Here is a 19683-nt window from a genome sequence, read left to right on the forward strand (position 1 = left end):
CTAATTGCCAATGATATACTGTTTTACATGTGTTATCAACAAATGGCGCTGTAGAAGTGGATGTCAGATTATTGAGGTTACTCAGGGTGTGAACAATGGCCACAGTTACTATGCAAGAGGACTTCAGTCTCTACCCCTCCACAGTTTTCAAAAAAAAAAAAATCATGCAAGATTACCAATTTTATGGAATCATCAAAATGTGATTTGCAAACTTCATCTCATTGACTGGGATTCATTAACACTGACACGTTTGTCAAATCAGTTTTTGCTTTTAAGCTCACCTCTGCAAAGTAGGGGTAAGCAATTGTACTACCCCAGCTATCGGTATTCATACAGATAAAGCATTATATAAACCCTTACTAAATGTCAAATTTTATACTTTTTTTCTTAGGTCTTAGGCAATAGTTTGGAGGGTTTTATAGCACCCACCCATTGGGAAGGGACTGAGTGGGCTAACTTTGTAAATGAATGTATAGTAGTTTACATTCTTGTTTTTAAGATTTTGCATTTCGCTCATGTTTTTACACACTATAAATATTGTTTTATCTGGAATCATTAAACTTGGTGAGGTGATGCTTACTGATAAGTATTACACATTTTTAATAAAAAAGGTCACTGTGACCTATGCTTCACTAAGTTTGGTTACATTTTAAGTTTATTTTTCATGCTCTGTTCATGTATCTCATGTAGTACCACATTATTACAACAAAGGAAGGTCATTGTGACCTATATTAAACATTTTACTGGCTTAGGTTATGTATATTTGTTTAGCGCATGATCATGCTGGTACTTTGCAAACTGTATAATATACTGTAACACCTAGATTCATGAAACTTGGCAAGGGGATGCAACTACACTCTCATTACAAATGTAGGTAAGGTCAGGTAAGTATTATCAAAGAACTGAATTTTACTCCAAGACATTTTGTGATACTATCACTGTTAACTCCAGTTAAACTGCATCGTTCAGATACATATTAGATGCAGGATAAGGATTCAAAGAATTAATTAATTTTTAGTATCAAAGTTGTAACGCATTTTTTTATTTTCCATGTAAGTACATGGAATTTATGTAATCAAGGTAGAAGCTTCAAAGTTTTGTGATATGATTGAGGGTGAACTCTACATGCAGCTCCTGGGGTGGGGCTAAGGGGTGTTGGGGTTTGACTCTCAAATCATGAGACTAACTTTTCTAAGAATGGTTTGTGATTACTGTCATAAGTGTGAACACGTCAGATGGGGTTTTTAATGGGACCATTTGTTCACGCACTAGAGGCATGCACTTGTGTCCTATGGTTCACAACTTAGAAGTTATTTGGGATCCCCACCCATTAAGTAAATACATACCTATTCAGAATAAAAATTATTTCAGATATGCAGCTGACTTTTGCCTTTGGGTCCATTCTTGGGCACAGGTACTTGACCCTTGGGGGACATATTTGGGATGGGAACACAAAAAAGGAGGAAAACATGGATATATTTTACGAACATTTTCATTTTTTTTAAATTTGATATCTTTCCAAATAGATTATACTGCAACTTGTCTACAAAGGAAACTGAATAGGACAATAAAATGATGTCCTTTGTGGAAATGTGTTCTTTGTATAGAGACTAAATATTTTTAACCTCTTTAGTAATTGCTTTATGCATCCCTCTGTCTATCTCTTCACACTTCTTGTAATGATCAAAGTACTGTGAGCCTTAACATAATTGGATGCCATTTGAACAGCATTTTACATGTAGCTATAGCTGTATCTTTGAAACTTTTCATTGCTTCTTGTACAATTCTGACAGAGTTATTGCACATTTTCATAAATTTTATTTTCCTTCTGAGTGCCTCATGATAACATGAGATGGAATTGGTCATATAGTAGGTCAGTGAGTTGATCCAGCATCAGGGAGACGGTTCTTTTTTTATATCACTTATTTTAGTTTATAGGATTATTGTAATTTAATGGCAAAATGTTTATGAGAATTTGTTGTTTTTGTAGGTGTGAACTTACTCTAATGTTCTGAGAACATTACCACCATTGCTGTACATAAAGTTCATCAATTTATCAATTAACCAGCAAAAGAATACTGCAAAACTAAAAAAAATTCTCACCTGCAAAGTATATACAAGAGATATCACTTCTACAGCCATATGAGCAGAAGCAATTGAAGAAACATTTTACAGTTTGTAAAGAAGACAGTATTCCATGGAACCCATTTCTACACACATTCTTGAAAGGCCTTACATTATATTTGGACTTTTCTAAATATTAAGCAGAGATAAATCTTGAATTTTACAGGTCATCTCTGGAGAGTGGCGACAACTACAGGGAATGACCCTGGACAAGAGACTGGAAATGCAGTTGAATTGATCCTTTATGGTACTAAGGGGCAGAGTGAGCCAATAATAATAGGGGACCAGGAGGGGTTCAAATTCAACAAGGGACAAATAGATTCATTTGATGTAAGTATGGATACATGTAGATATGAATAACTTAGTACAATGAATACATTTTTCAGGTGGGAATGAAGGACAACTTATGCTATGACCCTAGTGTTTTTGTTGTCTGCATGTGTGTATGTACCATATATTTAAATTACTTTTTTTATTCATTAGGAAATGCTTATCCTTGTTTTATATAAGTTGACCCAATTTTGTTGATTTTTTTTTTCTCTCACAAATTGAGGGAAAACATTAGAGGTTAAGTTTTGTGCTGAAAGGTTTGTACTGTGTAAAGAGTAGGTTAAAATTTATGTGTGAAAAATAGCATATCCCTGACCTTATTCTCAGTTTATTTTGAAATCTTTTTTGATTAAAGTCAAGCTTTGGTCGTTGTAGAGAACAGGTTAAAGTATGTGTTTTAAGTCTTGTTCATTGCTTGTCAGAAATTTGTATTTGAATTTCACTTTTTTATAATAAATGGGGAAAAGATTGAGGTTAAAATTTGCATTTATAGTTTGTTTTATGGAGATAGCAAGTAAAAATTTGCATTATGTTTTTTTTCTATATATATGTAGTGATTTTACATTGAAATTTCACTTGTTTATATTTATAGCCATGTTCCAGACTTTTTTCTTTATTTTTATATAATTTTTGCTTATTCTAACTGTAATTTATTGTGAAAAGTGTGAAATTAAAGGTTTTTGTTTTATGTTTGTACTATCAGTTTTAAAACCTTGTTACCTTGTGGCCTACTTTTTAATTTTCTTTCAGAGAACACAAACCATTTTTATATGATCTACAGTAAATATGAAAGGGTAACATTGTGTTAACCTCATCTTTCTGCCAGTCTCTCCATCTGTCAGTCTATCTCTCCGTCAAACCTCAGCTAAGTCTTGCATTACTTTAGAACAATTTTCCAGGCATTTCCAAGTTTGTTGTATGGATACAGCTTGGAGAGAACTTAATTGTCCTACGCAAAGTTTGTCACATGACCTACATTTCACACTTAAGTCACTTCTTTTACTTTTAGGCATTTGGTCTGTTTTGTTCTACATCAACGGATCAAAAGTAGGTCACTGGGACAGACATTCCATTCTTTAATGACTTTATTGAACTATACATACTTCTTGAGCAGTCGTTATTGTAGTGTTATTATCCTTAGTATGGGTACTCTGTGGTTTGTACAGCACCATCATTCATGAAGTAGGTCACTTTAACCTGTATTTTATGTTTCATTATCTTCACTCTAGAAGCCATGATGGTTCAGTGGATAAGGTGTTGTACTCATGGTAATAAGGGTACTGTTTCAATTCCCAAAACTGAATTTGCTACAATCTATACATTAGCCAAAGGCAAAAACTTGTGTGATTTTAACAAAAGGTCCTGACAGTCATCACAGTGATAGTGATTGAGTCTTGTCTCATTTGAATAGAAGAGGACATACAACATTTGTGAGGAGTATATTGAAACTGTTCATTGGTATTTATTTCTTACAGTTTTGGTGCTTGTAGGCATTTACCATTAATTTTATTAATGAACATTTAGTCCTGTGTGGTATTATATAGTGGGAAGATATTATGTTAAGGAAAATCTTTTTCTCCTAAAGTGGTTTAGAACGATGGTTTTCAAACTTTTGCATATGTGGCCCATTTTCAGTTATGCTCTATATGGTAAATACATCACTTGCAGCAAGCACATGTCCAACAGGTGGTTTAGAATGATGTAGAAACAACTTGACCAAATGCCGTCAACATGTCATAGGGGGTTAACCATCAGTACTGTCAAAAAAGTAAATTTCTGTGGCCTACAGTCCCCTCACAGAATGATGGATGAACACCCTGACCATGCTCTATGAAAATATCATGCCTGCAACCATGATAGAAATTTCTTTAAGCGAGATTTGCATGCTAGTGGATAATGCATTAGAAAAATGCAAGTATTATATTTTATTAGCTTGAAAAAATATTATTTCTCCACAGGTGAAGGTCAAAACTGATGTTGGTGAAGTGTACAAGGTCAGAGTTGGTTTCCATGGAAGTGAGCATGAAGTATCATGGTATCAGGATTACTCCTCTGCACCTTCCTGGTGCCTAGAGAAAGTATGCTTTTACTTGGAATAGAATACATATGTATTGGAATCTGGTTTTTAATAACAATGAAATTTTATTAGATATCACTATGTAACATTTAAAATAGCTGCACTAAGGCATTCTGTTCCTTTGTATAATACAGTTCATCATAATGTGATTCCACATATAACACAGTACTGCATGACCAGAATTAAACCCTTGAATTTAAATCAGTTTAGTACATGGATAATTTGGGTTGTACAATGTTATAATTAGTACTTTGTCTTTATTTACTTCTTAAAACATTACTACATCTCTTCCTTGATAACTCACATGCAAAAGAATCCAAAAACACATGCCACAGTTTAAGCGAGAGTATGTAGTGAGGGACCTCAGAAAATTTAAGATCGGGGTGCCATCATGCCATCATTGCTGGACATTGAGAACAAAAGGACAAAGGGTGTGCAGTTAAATGGTTTAATTCTCACTTTAATTAATTGTGTTGGGGTTAATTATGAGTTCTTTTTCAAATGAAGTTGTGTGATTTTCTGTATAAATTGTCTTTATTTTCAAGCTAACCAATCTTTGATACCGTGTTAAAAACTCCAAGAGGTTTCCAGACACATCAAGTGTACCTTTGAAAACATTGTGTATTACATCATTGCTTTTAGCTTCTGAATGTTGATATATTAGAGTGTTATTGTTATTTAGCAGCAAAACATGATTTAGGTTTTTTTTCTCTCTTAAAAACCAGGTCTATTTAGTTCCTAAGCAGCATCAAAACAACTTTTTTTACAAATATTGTCCTATTAGTTAAATACTAATGCCACAATCCATTGCAAGTAATAGTGAAATTTTGGCTCATCCTTAAGCAAATCTCAGAGTGTCAATTCAGGAATCTTAAGTTTACTACAAACATTGGAATTTGTTTCTCCATTATGAACCATATCTGTGAAACAAAACTTTTCATGCACTAAATATCCTTTTTCTCACTTTGCTTATCTAGCTATCATTGATCACATTTGCTAGGATAAACCATTGATTAATGGTTACCAGGATGGTAACTCAAACATAACCAAACTGGGTCACTGTGACTTAATTTTCATGCTTTAGTTACTTTTGTATTTTCTGCTATTCATTCATTGTGGACCATCTTTCATCAAGAGTCATCAAAATGCATACATGGATGCACCTGACAACTCAACCATACTAAAAGTAAGTCAGTCACCAAATTTTCAGGCCCAAGACGCTTTTAAATTTTCTTCCATACTAGTCTGTATATTGTCAGATACTCCAAATGTGATTCTGTGGAATTGGATTTCGTGTTTACAAATAAATACATTGTTGTATTTTTTAATTCTGATATTTTGCTTTGGAATAATATTTGTAATAAATTCCTGTGTCAGCTAACCATGTCGGATGTGACTAAAGGGAGAGAATATGAGTTTGAAGGCCAAGTCTGGATCAAGCTGGACAACTACAATGATTTCTGGAGAGAACTGCCTGTTAAAAATGGAGCTCAGAAACTTCAGGGTATGTACAACTATTTCTTACTGACATCAGCATTTTGTCAAACACTTTTTGGCAGTGTTGGCAGTGCTGTAATTGCCAATTTTAATCATTTTTCTTCCAAAAGATTTTAATGGTTAGTTGCCATAAATTGTCACAAGATTTGTAGGAGAGTATTTTGATGAAATGTTGTTTAGAGTTGTTTTCTTTTTCAGTGTTTTTTTGGTTTGATATTCTGTTTTGTCAGTAATCTATTGGAGACAAATATGCGAACTGGTCCTTTCATTTTTAAAAGTAAAATCAGTGAAATCAAAACCTCTTATCATGACCATATGCCCTTGTATACAGATGGTACAAAATATGGAGACAAGGTTGCAGCTACTATTGCAACACATCATAAGCATGATCTCAGTGTGGTTACCAGATAAAACCACCATATTTTATTGCTGAAATTACATCGTACTCAAATTGTTGAAATACGTCAAAACATTTCAGGCAGGAAATTTCATCTTTTTAGGTTCCCATTCCACACTGAAAGCCATACAAAACCTTAAATTTTGACAACCCATTAATATATAGTATGTTAAAGAGAAATGATTTACTCATGAAATCTGGAAAAGTATTCAGTACTGTTGACTGCCTAGTGATATAAGGGTAATAAAGGGGCAGATAAAGCTGTCAAAGCTGTTCCCTGCCATCACCGTTACATCACCTTGTGGATCAGTCTCAATCTGTTTAATAGATATAGTCTACGTTTTCACTGCAGAAATCACAGCCAAACTCAGATTTTTTAATTACATCAAAACAACAAAAAAGAAATGTCATTATCATTTCATAATTCTATTTCTGTACCAAAAGTCATGAAAAACCATAAATTTGACAACTCATTTCACCCAAGATTTTACAGAAACAGGATTTGCTCGTGAAATCTGGAAAAAGCATTCTGCACTGTTTGATGTATAGTTATAATAGAATAAGAGTAATGAAAGGGCAGAAAAAACCACCAATGTTTTGCCCTGCATTCACCCATTTTGTGAATGGAGGATTCCATATAATGTTTTGCCCTGCATTCACTCATTTTGTGAATGGAGGATTCCATATAATGTTTTTCCCTGCAGTCACCCATTTTGTGATTGGAGGATTCCATGTAATGGTTTTAAAGACTGTGTAAACTGGTATGTATGATACTTGGCAAAATCTGTAGATCAAGAACTCCACAAAAAAGACTTTTAACATGAAACTGATCATAGGAGACTGGCAACAATCATACCAAACAAATCACAGATATAAGATGGTATTATGTTGCATACTTGCAAGACGTGTATATACTGAAGGGTGTTTGACATTGGTTTTGTGGGCTTAATGGGTGCATTTTGATGATGCCACCAAATTTGAATATTCCTTGCATATTTAATCCCTTGTGCATTGACATTGCACATAAATTACAAATTTAGCCATTCCTTGATGATTTTTAAAAAATTCAAAAATCCTTGTTAACATATTAACCCTTGGTGATGAGTTTACTTGGCAGGAGGTAATAACCTACTGCCGACCTCTGTAGCATCAAGGTCATGTATGATACACTAAAGTGGGTGGTACAGTGTATTATAGAAAGGTAGACAGATGTAGCTCTACAATTATACCAAATAATCTGGAAGTTCTAGTTGCACTACAAAATACAGAAGAAAAAACCTAATATTTGGACCCGATTTTTTTTCCACCCAAAATTTGCCTGTGGTCGGAATCAGATTTTCTGTCCTGATTTTAGCCATTTTATCTCAGATCTAAGGCAGACCAGTATGAACTGCAAACAGACAGATGAACCTTTGCAAAAAGTAGGATAAGATGGGCATTTGGAATAAAGAGTGGTCTCGATACGAAAATAATGCGTCCGTTAACCCTTTACCTCATAGAGCATAGTGACAAAGTGCAGCGCGCTATAAATAGAACACCTTTTACCTAGTCAGCTGCATACGCATAGGCCTGCCTCTGAACTGTTAAGCAGTGTAGTGTATGTTACATTTAACAGCAATTTTAACCATTTTACATTTTTGGTACACTGTTACTGTATTACTTTCCCTATAATTTTCAGCCATGGTGTATCAGGTTGAGACCTACACAAGAGCATTACCTCACTCATACTGTATTACTTTTCCTATAATTTTCAGCCATGGTGCATCAGATTGAGACCTACACAGGAGCATTACCTCACTCATACAGTATTACTTTCCCTATAATTTTCAGGCATGGTGTATCAGGTTAAGACCTACACAAGAGCATTACCTCACTCATACTGTATTACTTTCCCTATAATTTTCAGCCATGGTGTATCAGGTTGAGACCTACACAGGAGCATTACCTCACTCATACTGTATTACTTTCCCTATAATTTTTAGCCATGGTGTATCAGGTTGAGACCTACACAGGAGCATTACCTCACTCATACTGTATTACTTTCCCTATAATTTTCAGGCATGGTGTATCAGGTTAAGACCTACACAGGAGCATTACCTCACTCATACTGTATTACTTTCCCTATAATTTTCAGCCATGGTGTATCAGGTTGAGACCTACACAGGAGCATTACCTCACTCATACTATATTACTTTCCCTATAATTTTCAGCCATGGTGTATCAGGTTGAGACCTACACAGGAGCATTACCTCACTCATACTGTATTACTTTCCCTATAATTTTTAGCCATGGTGTATCAGGTTGAGACCTACACAGGAGCATTACCTCACTCATACTGTATTACTTTCCCTATAATTTTCAGCCATGGTGTATCAGGTTGAGACCTACACAGGAGCATTACCTCACTCATACTGTATTACTTTCCCTATAATTTTTAGCCATGGTGTATCAGGTTGAGACCTACACAGGAGCATTACCTCACTCATACTGTATTACTTTCCCTATAATTTTCAGCCATGGTGTATCAGGTTGAGACCTTCACAGGAGCATTACCTCACTCATACTGTATTACTTTCCCTATAATTTTCAGCCATGGTGCATCAGGTTGAGACCTACACAGGAGCATTACCTCACTCATACTGTATTACTTTCCCTATAATTTTCAGGCATGGTGTATCAGGTTGAGACCTACACAGGAGCATTACCTCACTCATACTGTATTACTTTCCCTATACTTTTCAGCCATGGTGTATCAGGTTGAGACCTACACAGGAGCATTACCTCACTCATACTGTATTACTTTCCCTATAATTTTTAGCCATGGTGTATCAGGTTGAGACCTTCACAGGACAAAAGTTCAAGGCAGGCTCTGATGCCAATGTGTTCATCCAAATATTTGGTGAATGGGGAGACACAGGAAGGAGGAGGCTTATGGAATCAAAGACCAACAGCAGCAAATTTGAGAGTGGATCAGTGAGTGTGACAAGATAGTGTGTGATAAACAAAAATAAATCATGATAAAACAGAAGATTCATTTTGTTTTTAATGTTAAGCTCATTGACTCTGACAGGATTCATGACATACCGATAACTGTCTTAAAATTTGTACTCAATTTAAAAGAAAAGCCATGAAAGTTAATCACTTAGAAAATAAAAAGAAAACTTCACAACCTGGTTATTATAAACTGAAACTGCAATGAAGCTGGCATCTATTGAAGGAAAAGGTTGATGAGGTAATTGTAATGTATCCATTCTTCAGTTATCCCAGTTAATTTTGATTCATCATCATTCCTGCAGTCTTTAAAAATCCGTGAAAAGCCATAACAGAATTTCTAGCCTTTTAATATCATGAAAATAATAAACAGTTTGATAAAATAATTTTGGAATTTGATAGTTGTATAAAGCTATGACCATACCAGTCTTTCATTTGCAACTAATATTGATATTAATTTCAGTATTAACATGAATTAAGAAGAGTTTCATTGTGTCATTTCCTATTTTCACATCTAACTAAATGACCTGAAAGATGGTAATATCCCTTAACCATAAAACTATACTTTTAAGCACTTGACAACAAATTTGCCTTTATATGTAAACAAAAAATATCACTTAAAATTATGATGAAGACACTAGATTTTATTTTGTTAGTATCTTTTCAGTTATTTGTATTTGTTGTGTTTCAATATCCGTTGGTAAAAATTTGACATACTTTATACATAAAAGGCACACAGATGAAATAATAAATTAGCAATGACAAAAAGTTACATAGCGTAAATGTCTGTAAAATTTTTTAAAAAAATGAACATTTGTATGAACATCTTGCCTATTAATATTTATCAGAGAGACCTGTTTGAAGTACAAGCAATAGACCTTGGAAAGTTGGTGAAAGTGAAGATTAGCCATGGTGGAGCAGGTCCAGGCTCAGGCTGGTTCCTGGACAAAGTCATCATCAAGGAATCTCCTACTGCAGTGGCCAAATATGTCTTCAAGTATGAAAGGTACTCATGTGGAAGTTATTACTTATTAATTCATTAGCCTTGAGAGCACATTAGACTTCTCATTTGAGAGGGGGGTAGATGAAAACAATCCCTAATTTCTCCTTAGCTTATCCAAGGAAGTCTAGCTGTACAATGATTGTAACAGTTGATCGGGTGTCTGTATGAGTTAATTTGGGATTGGTTATTTTGTTTTGTACAGGGGGATACAAATTTGACTAATCATGGGGAGGGAGTTTGCTCACCTGTTACTATTCTAAATTCATATAAAATAAAATAAAACAAAACAAAAACACTTGACCAACTTTTGCAGATGGCACCCTGCTTGAAGGGCTTTCAGATTTTTACAGATGATACTGATCTACACTAAAATAAAGCCACCATTACTAACAATAGAAAAACCTTTAAACATTCTTTCAAAAGAAACAATAAAATTTAATAGAAAACATCCTGGTCTAAAGACCTTTCACATTTTGTACAAATGATGTCATTCCAGCTTAAAATATGACCAACATTATTAGAAAGGTAAAACCTGTTTGTTGCTCATTAACAAATGTTATTTTAAACTTCTTAAAACCTACCATACTGATTTCAAACAAATTTAGCACATGGCATGAAGGCCTTTTAGATTTGAACAGATGATACTGATGTGAAGTCAGATATAGCTGCTAATACTAAAAAGAGATAAACCTGTACATTTTTATTGACGAAAACCACTCATCAGAACTTGATCATCTATGACAGGAAGCATCTTGGCATGAAGACATTCAGATCAATTCTGTCTGTGCCAGTCTGTCATTAAACTTGGCTATTGTTGCCATAAATAGAAAAACTCCTAAAAAACCCCACTTAAACCTCAAAATTGAACTTGACCAAACTCCTAAAAAAACCCACTTAAACCTCTAAATTGAACTTGACCAAACTCCTATAAAAACCCACTTAAACCTCTAAATTGAACTTGACCAAACTCCTAAAAAACCCCACTCAAACCTCTAAATTGAACTTGACCAAACTCCTAAAAAACCCCACTCAAACCTCTAAATTGAACTTGACCAAACTTTACATCATTCTCGACAGAAAATCTTTCAGATTGTTTCAAATGATACTGATCTGCCATCAGATATGGCCATCATTACTAAAAATAGAAAGACCTTTAAATAATCTTTTCCAAAACTGTTGAATAGAATTAGATCAAGCTTGACAGGAAGCATGAAGACCCTTCAGTTTTTTCCTAATGATCTGCCATCATATTTGGTCACCATTATTTAATAGAATATTTTTAAAATGACTTCTTTACAAAAATTGCTTACCAGATTTGAGCAAATTGTCAAAAGCATTATGATTTAGAAAGCATATGCAAAAGAAGCTGATCTGCCTTCATATACAGCCACCTTTGCTGAAAAAAAAGTTTTAATGATGTCTTCTGAAATATAACTGAACAGAACTTGACCAAATGTTAGGGATAGCATCCTGGGATAAAGGGCTTTATGAATTGGTCAAATGACACCAATCTTCCATGGTTGCCATGGAACAGCTCTGGAAAAGTTTACCACAATTGACAGGAAGCATTCTTGTATTAAGGGCTTTCACATCCCCACCAACCATTATGATTTTAGCTGTCTATCTATATTATGTGTATTATTTTCATTATTATAGTTTATAAGGGTCATTTAGTTAATAGTAAGTAGGAGTTTTTTATGATGATAAGTTTGCACTTTAAAGATAAGTCATTCTTGTATAAGCTCATTCATTTAAGGGTGGATTTTACTATAAATCCTGGCAAACATCACAAGAACTGATGTATATGATTACTTGAAATGCCAAGCTGACCTAATTCCTGATTAGTCAGTGTTAAAACAGCTGCTTTTGTTTCAAATCATTCTGGAATGAATATGCACTGCTTTGTCTACAAGAAGCGAATTACAGAGAATCAGGCATTTGTAGTATTAATATCAGTCCTGGAAGGATATTTACTTGTGTTAAATTGGAAGGATTCATTTATTTAATTCAATACTTCATAAGTGATTGAAATGTTCAAACTATTTGAAATTTTAGATATTATGGAATCACTATAAATTTATTTAAATACTTTTTGGGCTTATATCAGTGGAAGTCAACAATTAAGAATTAAAATTAGAGGAGGGAAATGTTGACTCCAATGGTGGGTTGCTGTCTCTCAGAAGATCCAGTCAATATGCCACAGAAAATGAACCTATCACATGAGTTAAAATAACTTTGTCAACTAATTAGCATAGTATATACATATAAGTAAAATACTTCATTTTGGAAATTTCTACCATGTAATAAAACATAAAGTTTGGACAAATTTAAGAATGGATGAAATAAAGGTCAGAGAATCTTGATTGTATATGCAGTAAAACCTATTTGCACATAGCTTGCAATATGATTGATCAGTGGTCTTATAGATTTAGAATATGCCACAGTACAGTATTGGCTGCTAGCAAGTTATTAATTGATAGAGCTAGACAATGACACATAGTTGTCAGGACAGTACTAGCTAATAACAGGTGACTGACAGATAGAGCTAGACAGTGATACATTGTGGGAATGACAGTACTGACTGATAACAGGTGGTTGACAGATAGAGCTAGACAGTGATACATTGTTGGCATGACAGTACTAGCTAATAACAGATGGTTGACAGATAGAGCTAGGAAGTGATACATTGTTGGCATGACAGTACTAGCTAATAACAGGTGGTTGACAGATAGAGCTAGGCAGTGATACATTGTTGGCATGACAGTACTAGCTAATAACAGTTGGTTGACAGATAGAACAAGGCATGATACATTGTTGACATGAAAGTACTAGCTAATAACAGGTGGTTGACAGATAGAGCTAGGCAGTGATACATTGTTGGCATGACAGTACTGGCTAATAACAGGTGGTTGACAGATAGAGCTAGGCAGTGATTCATTGTTGGCATGACAGTACTAGCTAATAAACTGTGGTTGACAGATAGAGCTAGGAAGTGATACATTGTTGGCATGACAGTACTAGCTAATAACAGTTGGTTGACAGATAGAACAATGCATGATACATTGTTGGCATGACAGTACTAGCTAATAAGAGGTGGTTGACAGATAGAGCTAGGCAGTATTACATTGTTAGAATGACAGTCCTGGCTGATAACAGGTGGTTGACAGATAGAGCAAGGCAGTGACATTTTTTCAAGAACAAAACTGGCTGATAAGAGTTGATTGACAGATATAGCTAGGCAGTGACACATAGTTGGTCATTAATAAGTCTGTTTTGTTGTTCATTATTTTAGATGGCTGGATGAAGGAGATGGAGATGGAGGAATAGATCAGGAGCTTGTTCTTACAGACATTCTTGAGGGAGAGGATCCTGAGGAGGCTGAAAAAGTTCATGGTAAGAAAACACACAAAAAACATGCATTTGTAGTTTTATAGAACATATCATAAATCAGGTAATGGTATTGTTCCCATTATTTAATGTCATGTAAACCTTCACAAGAAAATTGTATTGTGTACAAAATGCATTGTTGTGAGAATCAGTGACCACACTTTTCTCATAACCCACAGAGATACATTTATCAGGATACAGCTTAGAGAGACTTCTTATAGTTACTGTATTTGGCAACACTGCTTTCTAGTGTATTAACTGTGTGATTATAAATTTGGAAATACTGCTTTCCGCTACAGTCACATAATGATTCTATTGCTAACAGATATTTCTATAACAGAAGCAGATAGGTAATAAAAGTGATGTGGATTTCACATTCAAAACTAATGTTTACTGGTTTTCTTTTTTTTAAAATTATTTAAGATTATTTACTGTTATATGTTATTTATATTACTTATCTATATTTTGTTATTCTGTGTCAGATACTCCATGGCAGGTCCACACAGTCACTGGTAGTGAGGCTGGAATGGGAAGCAGTTGTCCCATAGAATTGATACTTTATGGATTACAAGGACACAGTCCACCTTTGGTCATTGGAGAGAAAGAAAATTTCCACTTCCAAGAAGGACAAAAAAATTCTTTTGATGTAGGTATTCTATCTGTTCTTGTCTGTTTTGATATTTTTGGCCCACAAATAAATAATTCATTTGTCTTGTAATTTTTCATTTCATACTTATTTTCTTTGGATGTCATAAAGTTAATGTAAGCTTTCATTTTCAGGAGTATATCTGAAATTTATTGAAAATCTAAGAAATTCATTAATTTTGCAATCCCAAGTTTCTTGTATGTGAGAAAGTACAATGCATATCAACACGATGGTAATAAAAATTATAGTTCTGAGCAAAATGTATACATTTTCTGTTAATTGAGTTAATTAGATTTATAATACCATAATTTTACAAGTAGACTTTAATGACACCAAAATGTTGTAATACAGTACATGGTAGACTGTTATTAAGTCGGTGTTGAATTTTCTTTTTTTCATTAGCATGGGCATTTGACCATGGAACACAGAGGGTTTTATTTGTGTCTTGATTTCTAGTAAAATGGCCCTAGTTTAATGAATGTTTAATGAACCTTTTCCAAAGTTGAAGAGTATAATGGGAGAATGTAACCAAAAATTGCACTTGATGACACTTGAGGTTTGAGGACATCACATTGAGTTAGGTAATTAGTTGGGGTTGTTTTCCCATAATTATTAGACATTTGGGAAATGGTTCATTTGGATTTGAGTCATCACTCACATGATCTGAATTATATCCTCATTTGACCTTTGGCCTTATCCAAGTTCAACAAGAGGGAGAGTTTGTCAAGTTGAGTTGCAGATAAACAATGATTTATGTTGGCAGTCACACCTATTTGTTCATTTACTAATGTGTTAAATATAAAATTTTGTATACTATTCAACCCACTACATATCATAGGAAAAAATGCATAGACAACATTCTTTTTCAGGTACGAGTTGTTGAGGAGGTAGGAGAACTATACAAGGTTAGAGTTGGTTTCCATGACAAAAACCATGAAGCACTGTGGTATCAGAATTATTCCCAGGCACCAAGTTGGTATCTGGAAAAGGTAGAGGATTTTCTTCAGTTTTTTTACCAAACACTTCTAGGGTAGGCAGTTAATATTTGGTTGGATGTTAATCTGCTTTTGATAGCAGTCATTGTTTTTTTTTATATAGTATTCATATTTTGAGAAGGAAACCTTTCAACATTTAAGACTGCATTTGTTTTAAGGCCAGAGTATACGCACATGGATCTAAATTGTAGGGGCAAAAATATTGACTCATTGTCCCAGACTCTGTATATTTTCTATACTGTGAAACAGCAAACAGCCATATTTGCACAATTTCCCACAGACCTTTTCTTGCCTATAGCATAACTGTACCAGATCTCATTTTATATAAAGTACCCATTCAAACAAGAAAGATTTTCCAAGCATAGAGATCTGAAGTGTATGAAACTGTTCAGATTGAATGATAACACAACATATAAAGTCCACAGGATGCAGTTACAATAAATAGAACCCACAGTTAAAATACAGTTAGTCCTATTAACCCATTTTCTCCAGTTGCAATGAGATAGGTGCATTTCTATTAATTTTCTTCAGTTGCATAGAGATAGGTACAGTCCTATTAACCCATCTTCTCCAGTTGCATAGAGATAGGTACAGTCCTATGTACTATGTATTACTTTTCTCCATTTGCATAGAGATAGGTACAATACTATTAAATGCATTTTTTCCACATGCATAATGATAGGTCCAGTCCTATTAAACCATTTTTTCCAGTTGCATAGTGATAGGTACAGTCCTATTAAACCATTTTTCCAGTTGCATAGAGATGGGTACAGGCTTATTAGCCCATTTACCCTCAGTGCATAGAGATAGGTACAGTCATATTAACCCATCATCTCCAGTTGCATAGAGATGGGTACAGGCTTATTAGCCCATTTACCCTCAGTGCATAGAGATAGGTACAGTCATATTAACCCATCATCTCCAGTTGCATAGAGATAGGTACAGTCCTATTAACCCATTTTCTCCAATTGGATAGAAATAGGTACAGCCATATTAATTAATTTTCTCCATTTGTATTGAGATAGGTACAGTACTATTAACCCGTTTTCTCCAATTGCATAGAGATAGGTACAGTCCTTTTCAAATATGGCCAGTTACTAAAACTATAACCACTTTAAAGCAGGTTCTTACAAACTGCTCAGCAGAATTTGACCAAATTTGACAGAAAGCATTCTGCTATCACAGTATGTCTGCTGTACTAATAATAAAGTTTTAAAACAATTTCTGTGAAAAAATAATATTTGACAATTTTACTAAATTTGAATGAAAACATTCAGGTTAAAACACTTTCAAATTGGTATCAATTACTCTGAAATGTCATTAGATATTGTTGCCATTACTAAAAATATAAAAACTTTAAAACAATGTCTTAAAAACTATATAAGAAAATCTGACCATATTTGATGGAAAGTATTCTGGCATAAAGATTTGACCACCATTACCAAAAACAAGGAACACACATAATCTCAAATGACTTCTTCCAAGAAACAACTAAGCAGAATTTGACCAAATTTGACAGTGTTCTGATAGCAAGGACTTTCAAATGTATAAAGATGATACTCATTTGCCATCAAATATGGCCACATGACTAAAATATAAAATAATTTATATAACCTTTAACAAACCAATGAACAGAATCTGACTAAATTTGACAGAAACACACTAGTATGAATGGGTTTTAGGTATATATAAATTATGTCGATCTACCATGAAATATGGCCTCTGTTACTTAAAATAGAAAAAAAAATCTCCAAGAACTTCGAAATAAGAAGTCTAGAGGCTGCATATTGAACCTATGTGAAACACATGTCCTTGAGCCCCAGGTCAAAGGGATGAGTGAGCATGTTGAAGGATGAATGGTATTAGTTTCATAATTTCTTATACCTGGTATGAAGAAGAGCCATCAGGGGTTTAGGAGATATAAATACATGAAAACTTTTAACATAACCCTAATGCAAATTTTCTGTAACTATGACCTTGACCCCAGGGCTAAAGGTGCAAGCACATCTGTCACAGAATAAATTGTCTTAACTTCATAATTAATCCTTCATGGGAGGAAGAAAATTCATAGTGTGGTTTAGGAAATATATACAAATGAATAATATTTAACCAAAACCTTAATGCACATTTTTGATGTGGTGACCTTGACCACAAGATGAAAGAAGCAAGTGTGTCTTTCACAAAAATAATTGTTTTAGCTTCAAAATGTTCAGTCCCAAGTGTGAAGAGAATTCATTCAGGGCCTTAAGCTGTATATGCCAGTGAAAAGAAGCTTTCACCAAAACCATAACACAATTTTATGATTGTGACCTTGCCACGAGGTCATGGGGGCAGGCATGTCATAGAAAGAATGGTATTAGCTTTATAATGATTCATGTCAAGTAAAATGAGAATCTGTCAAATGGAAAGGAAAATATATGCCAAGATAAAGCTGAATACACAAAAATAAACTTAAAAGCAACTATAACCTAAATCATAACAAACTGTTGATACCACTGCCAGTGGAAAAGTGACTGTTATGTCTTGCTTTCCACTAACATGCTCAGTCATTTGCATTCCACTAACATACTCAAAGCCATTTGCTTTCCACTTTCCACTAACATGCTCAAAGCTGTTTGCTTTCCACCAAATACACTCAAAGCCATTTGCTTTCCACTAAAATGCTCAAAGCCATTCACTTTCTACTAGCATGCTCAGTCATTTGCTTTCCACTAAAATGCTCAAAGCTATTTGCTTTTTACTAACATGCTTAGCTATTTGCCTTCCACTAACATGCTCAAAGCCATTTGCTTTCCACTAACATGTTCAAAGACATTTGCTTTAACTAACATGCTCAGTCATTTGCTTTCCAATAACATGCTCAGTCATTTGCTTTCCAATAACATGCTCAGTCATTTGCTTTCCAATAACATGCTCAGTCATTTGCTTTTTACTAGCATGCTCAAAACCATCCACTTTCTAATCATATGCTCAATCATTTACTTTCTGCTAATATGTTCAAAGCCATTCACTTTCCACTAATATGCTCAAAGACATTCACTTTTTACTAACATGCTTAAAGCCATTCACTCTCCACTAAACATGCTCAAAGCCATTCACTTTCTGCTGACATGCTCAAAGCCATTCACTTTCTGCTAACATGCTCAAAGTCATTTCATATTTATACAAATGATTCTGATTGTTGTTGAAATAATACCACCATTACTTAATGTCAAAGCTCCTTTTACAACTTATAATTTTTTTAAAAAAAACACTGAGCAAATATTTTGTCATCAACTTAAAACATGCTGGCAATGGGTCCTTTAAACATGGGACAATTGATGCTTATATGCTTTCAAATATGGATGAAGATACAAAAATTAGAAAACCTTGAAACAGTTGTTTTTAACATATACAGTCAATAGCAATGTAAGAACAGCTGTACAGCTAATAGCACTGGCAGAACAGTTGTTTTCATAACATATGCAGTCAGTAGCGTTGGAAGAAATTTGTACAGCTAGCATCCTACTCAGATTTCTTAGCCCATTGTGCTTGCAACTGGCAATTAGACAGATGTCACCCAGATGAAGGAAGGCCATTTTTGAGTCAACCATTTTATTTTTAACTATTAGCAGTATTTTCTTGTTCATAAATTACTGAACTCTCACTCCTGGTGCCAGTATCAGATGCAGAGGTAATATGTCCATTGTCTTTATGATTAATTTCACTTCACCTATTTCTCACAGCCACTATGTATATACTAATTCAATTTATATCAGACCATAAGTCATTGTGATCTTCACTGATCTAAGTGCAGTACTCCCTCATAATGCTGTAGAGGGAGCCATAGATTACTGGATTTTCTGTATATTTTTGGATGGCTGAATTTTGTTAAAACTTTGCTATCTGAAGAAATATATAATTATTCCAGTTTGTATTCAAAACCAAACAAGGGAGAGAACAAAATACTCCTGGCTTTGAAATTAGTACCTACAATAATGTGCTACCATGATGTTTTTTTCCTATCTGAGCATGTAGGGTGATGAATGTAAAATAGGCATTTTTTTCCTATCTGAGCATCTAGGGTGATGAGAGTAAAATAGGCATTTTTTTCTATCTGAGCATGTAGGGCAATGAATGTAAAATAGGCATTTTTTTCCTATCTGAGCATGTAGGGTGATGAGAGTAAAATAGGCATTTTTTCCTATCTGAGCATGTAGGGTAATGAATGGAAAATAGGCATTTTTTCCTATCTGA

The 19683-nt window shown here is 34.3% G+C and overlaps 1 protein-coding gene across 1 annotated transcript in view; it reads left to right on the forward strand.

The window, feature by feature from the left end:
* LOC149807090 (lipoxygenase homology domain-containing protein 1-like) overlaps nt 1–19683 on the forward strand; it is a 276859-nt gene that overhangs the window by 225278 nt on the left and 31898 nt on the right. Inside the window, exons 55-62 of the mRNA XM_089961784.1 lie at nt 2291–2454; nt 4413–4532; nt 5909–6035; nt 9244–9398; nt 10265–10422; nt 13712–13812; nt 14289–14452; nt 15322–15441. Of these exons, the coding sequence (XP_089817910.1) occupies nt 2291–2454; nt 4413–4532; nt 5909–6035; nt 9244–9398; nt 10265–10422; nt 13712–13812; nt 14289–14452; nt 15322–15441 (1109 nt within the window). The remainder of the gene's footprint in view (nt 1–2290; nt 2455–4412; nt 4533–5908; nt 6036–9243; nt 9399–10264; nt 10423–13711; nt 13813–14288; nt 14453–15321; nt 15442–19683) is intronic.

The sequence above is a fragment of the Sinohyriopsis cumingii genome, chromosome 1, assembly GCF_028554795.1.
Source record: "Sinohyriopsis cumingii isolate HCF-2022 chromosome 1, ASM2855479v2, whole genome shotgun sequence".
Classification (NCBI taxonomy): Eukaryota; Metazoa; Mollusca; class Bivalvia; order Unionida; family Unionidae; genus Sinohyriopsis; species Sinohyriopsis cumingii.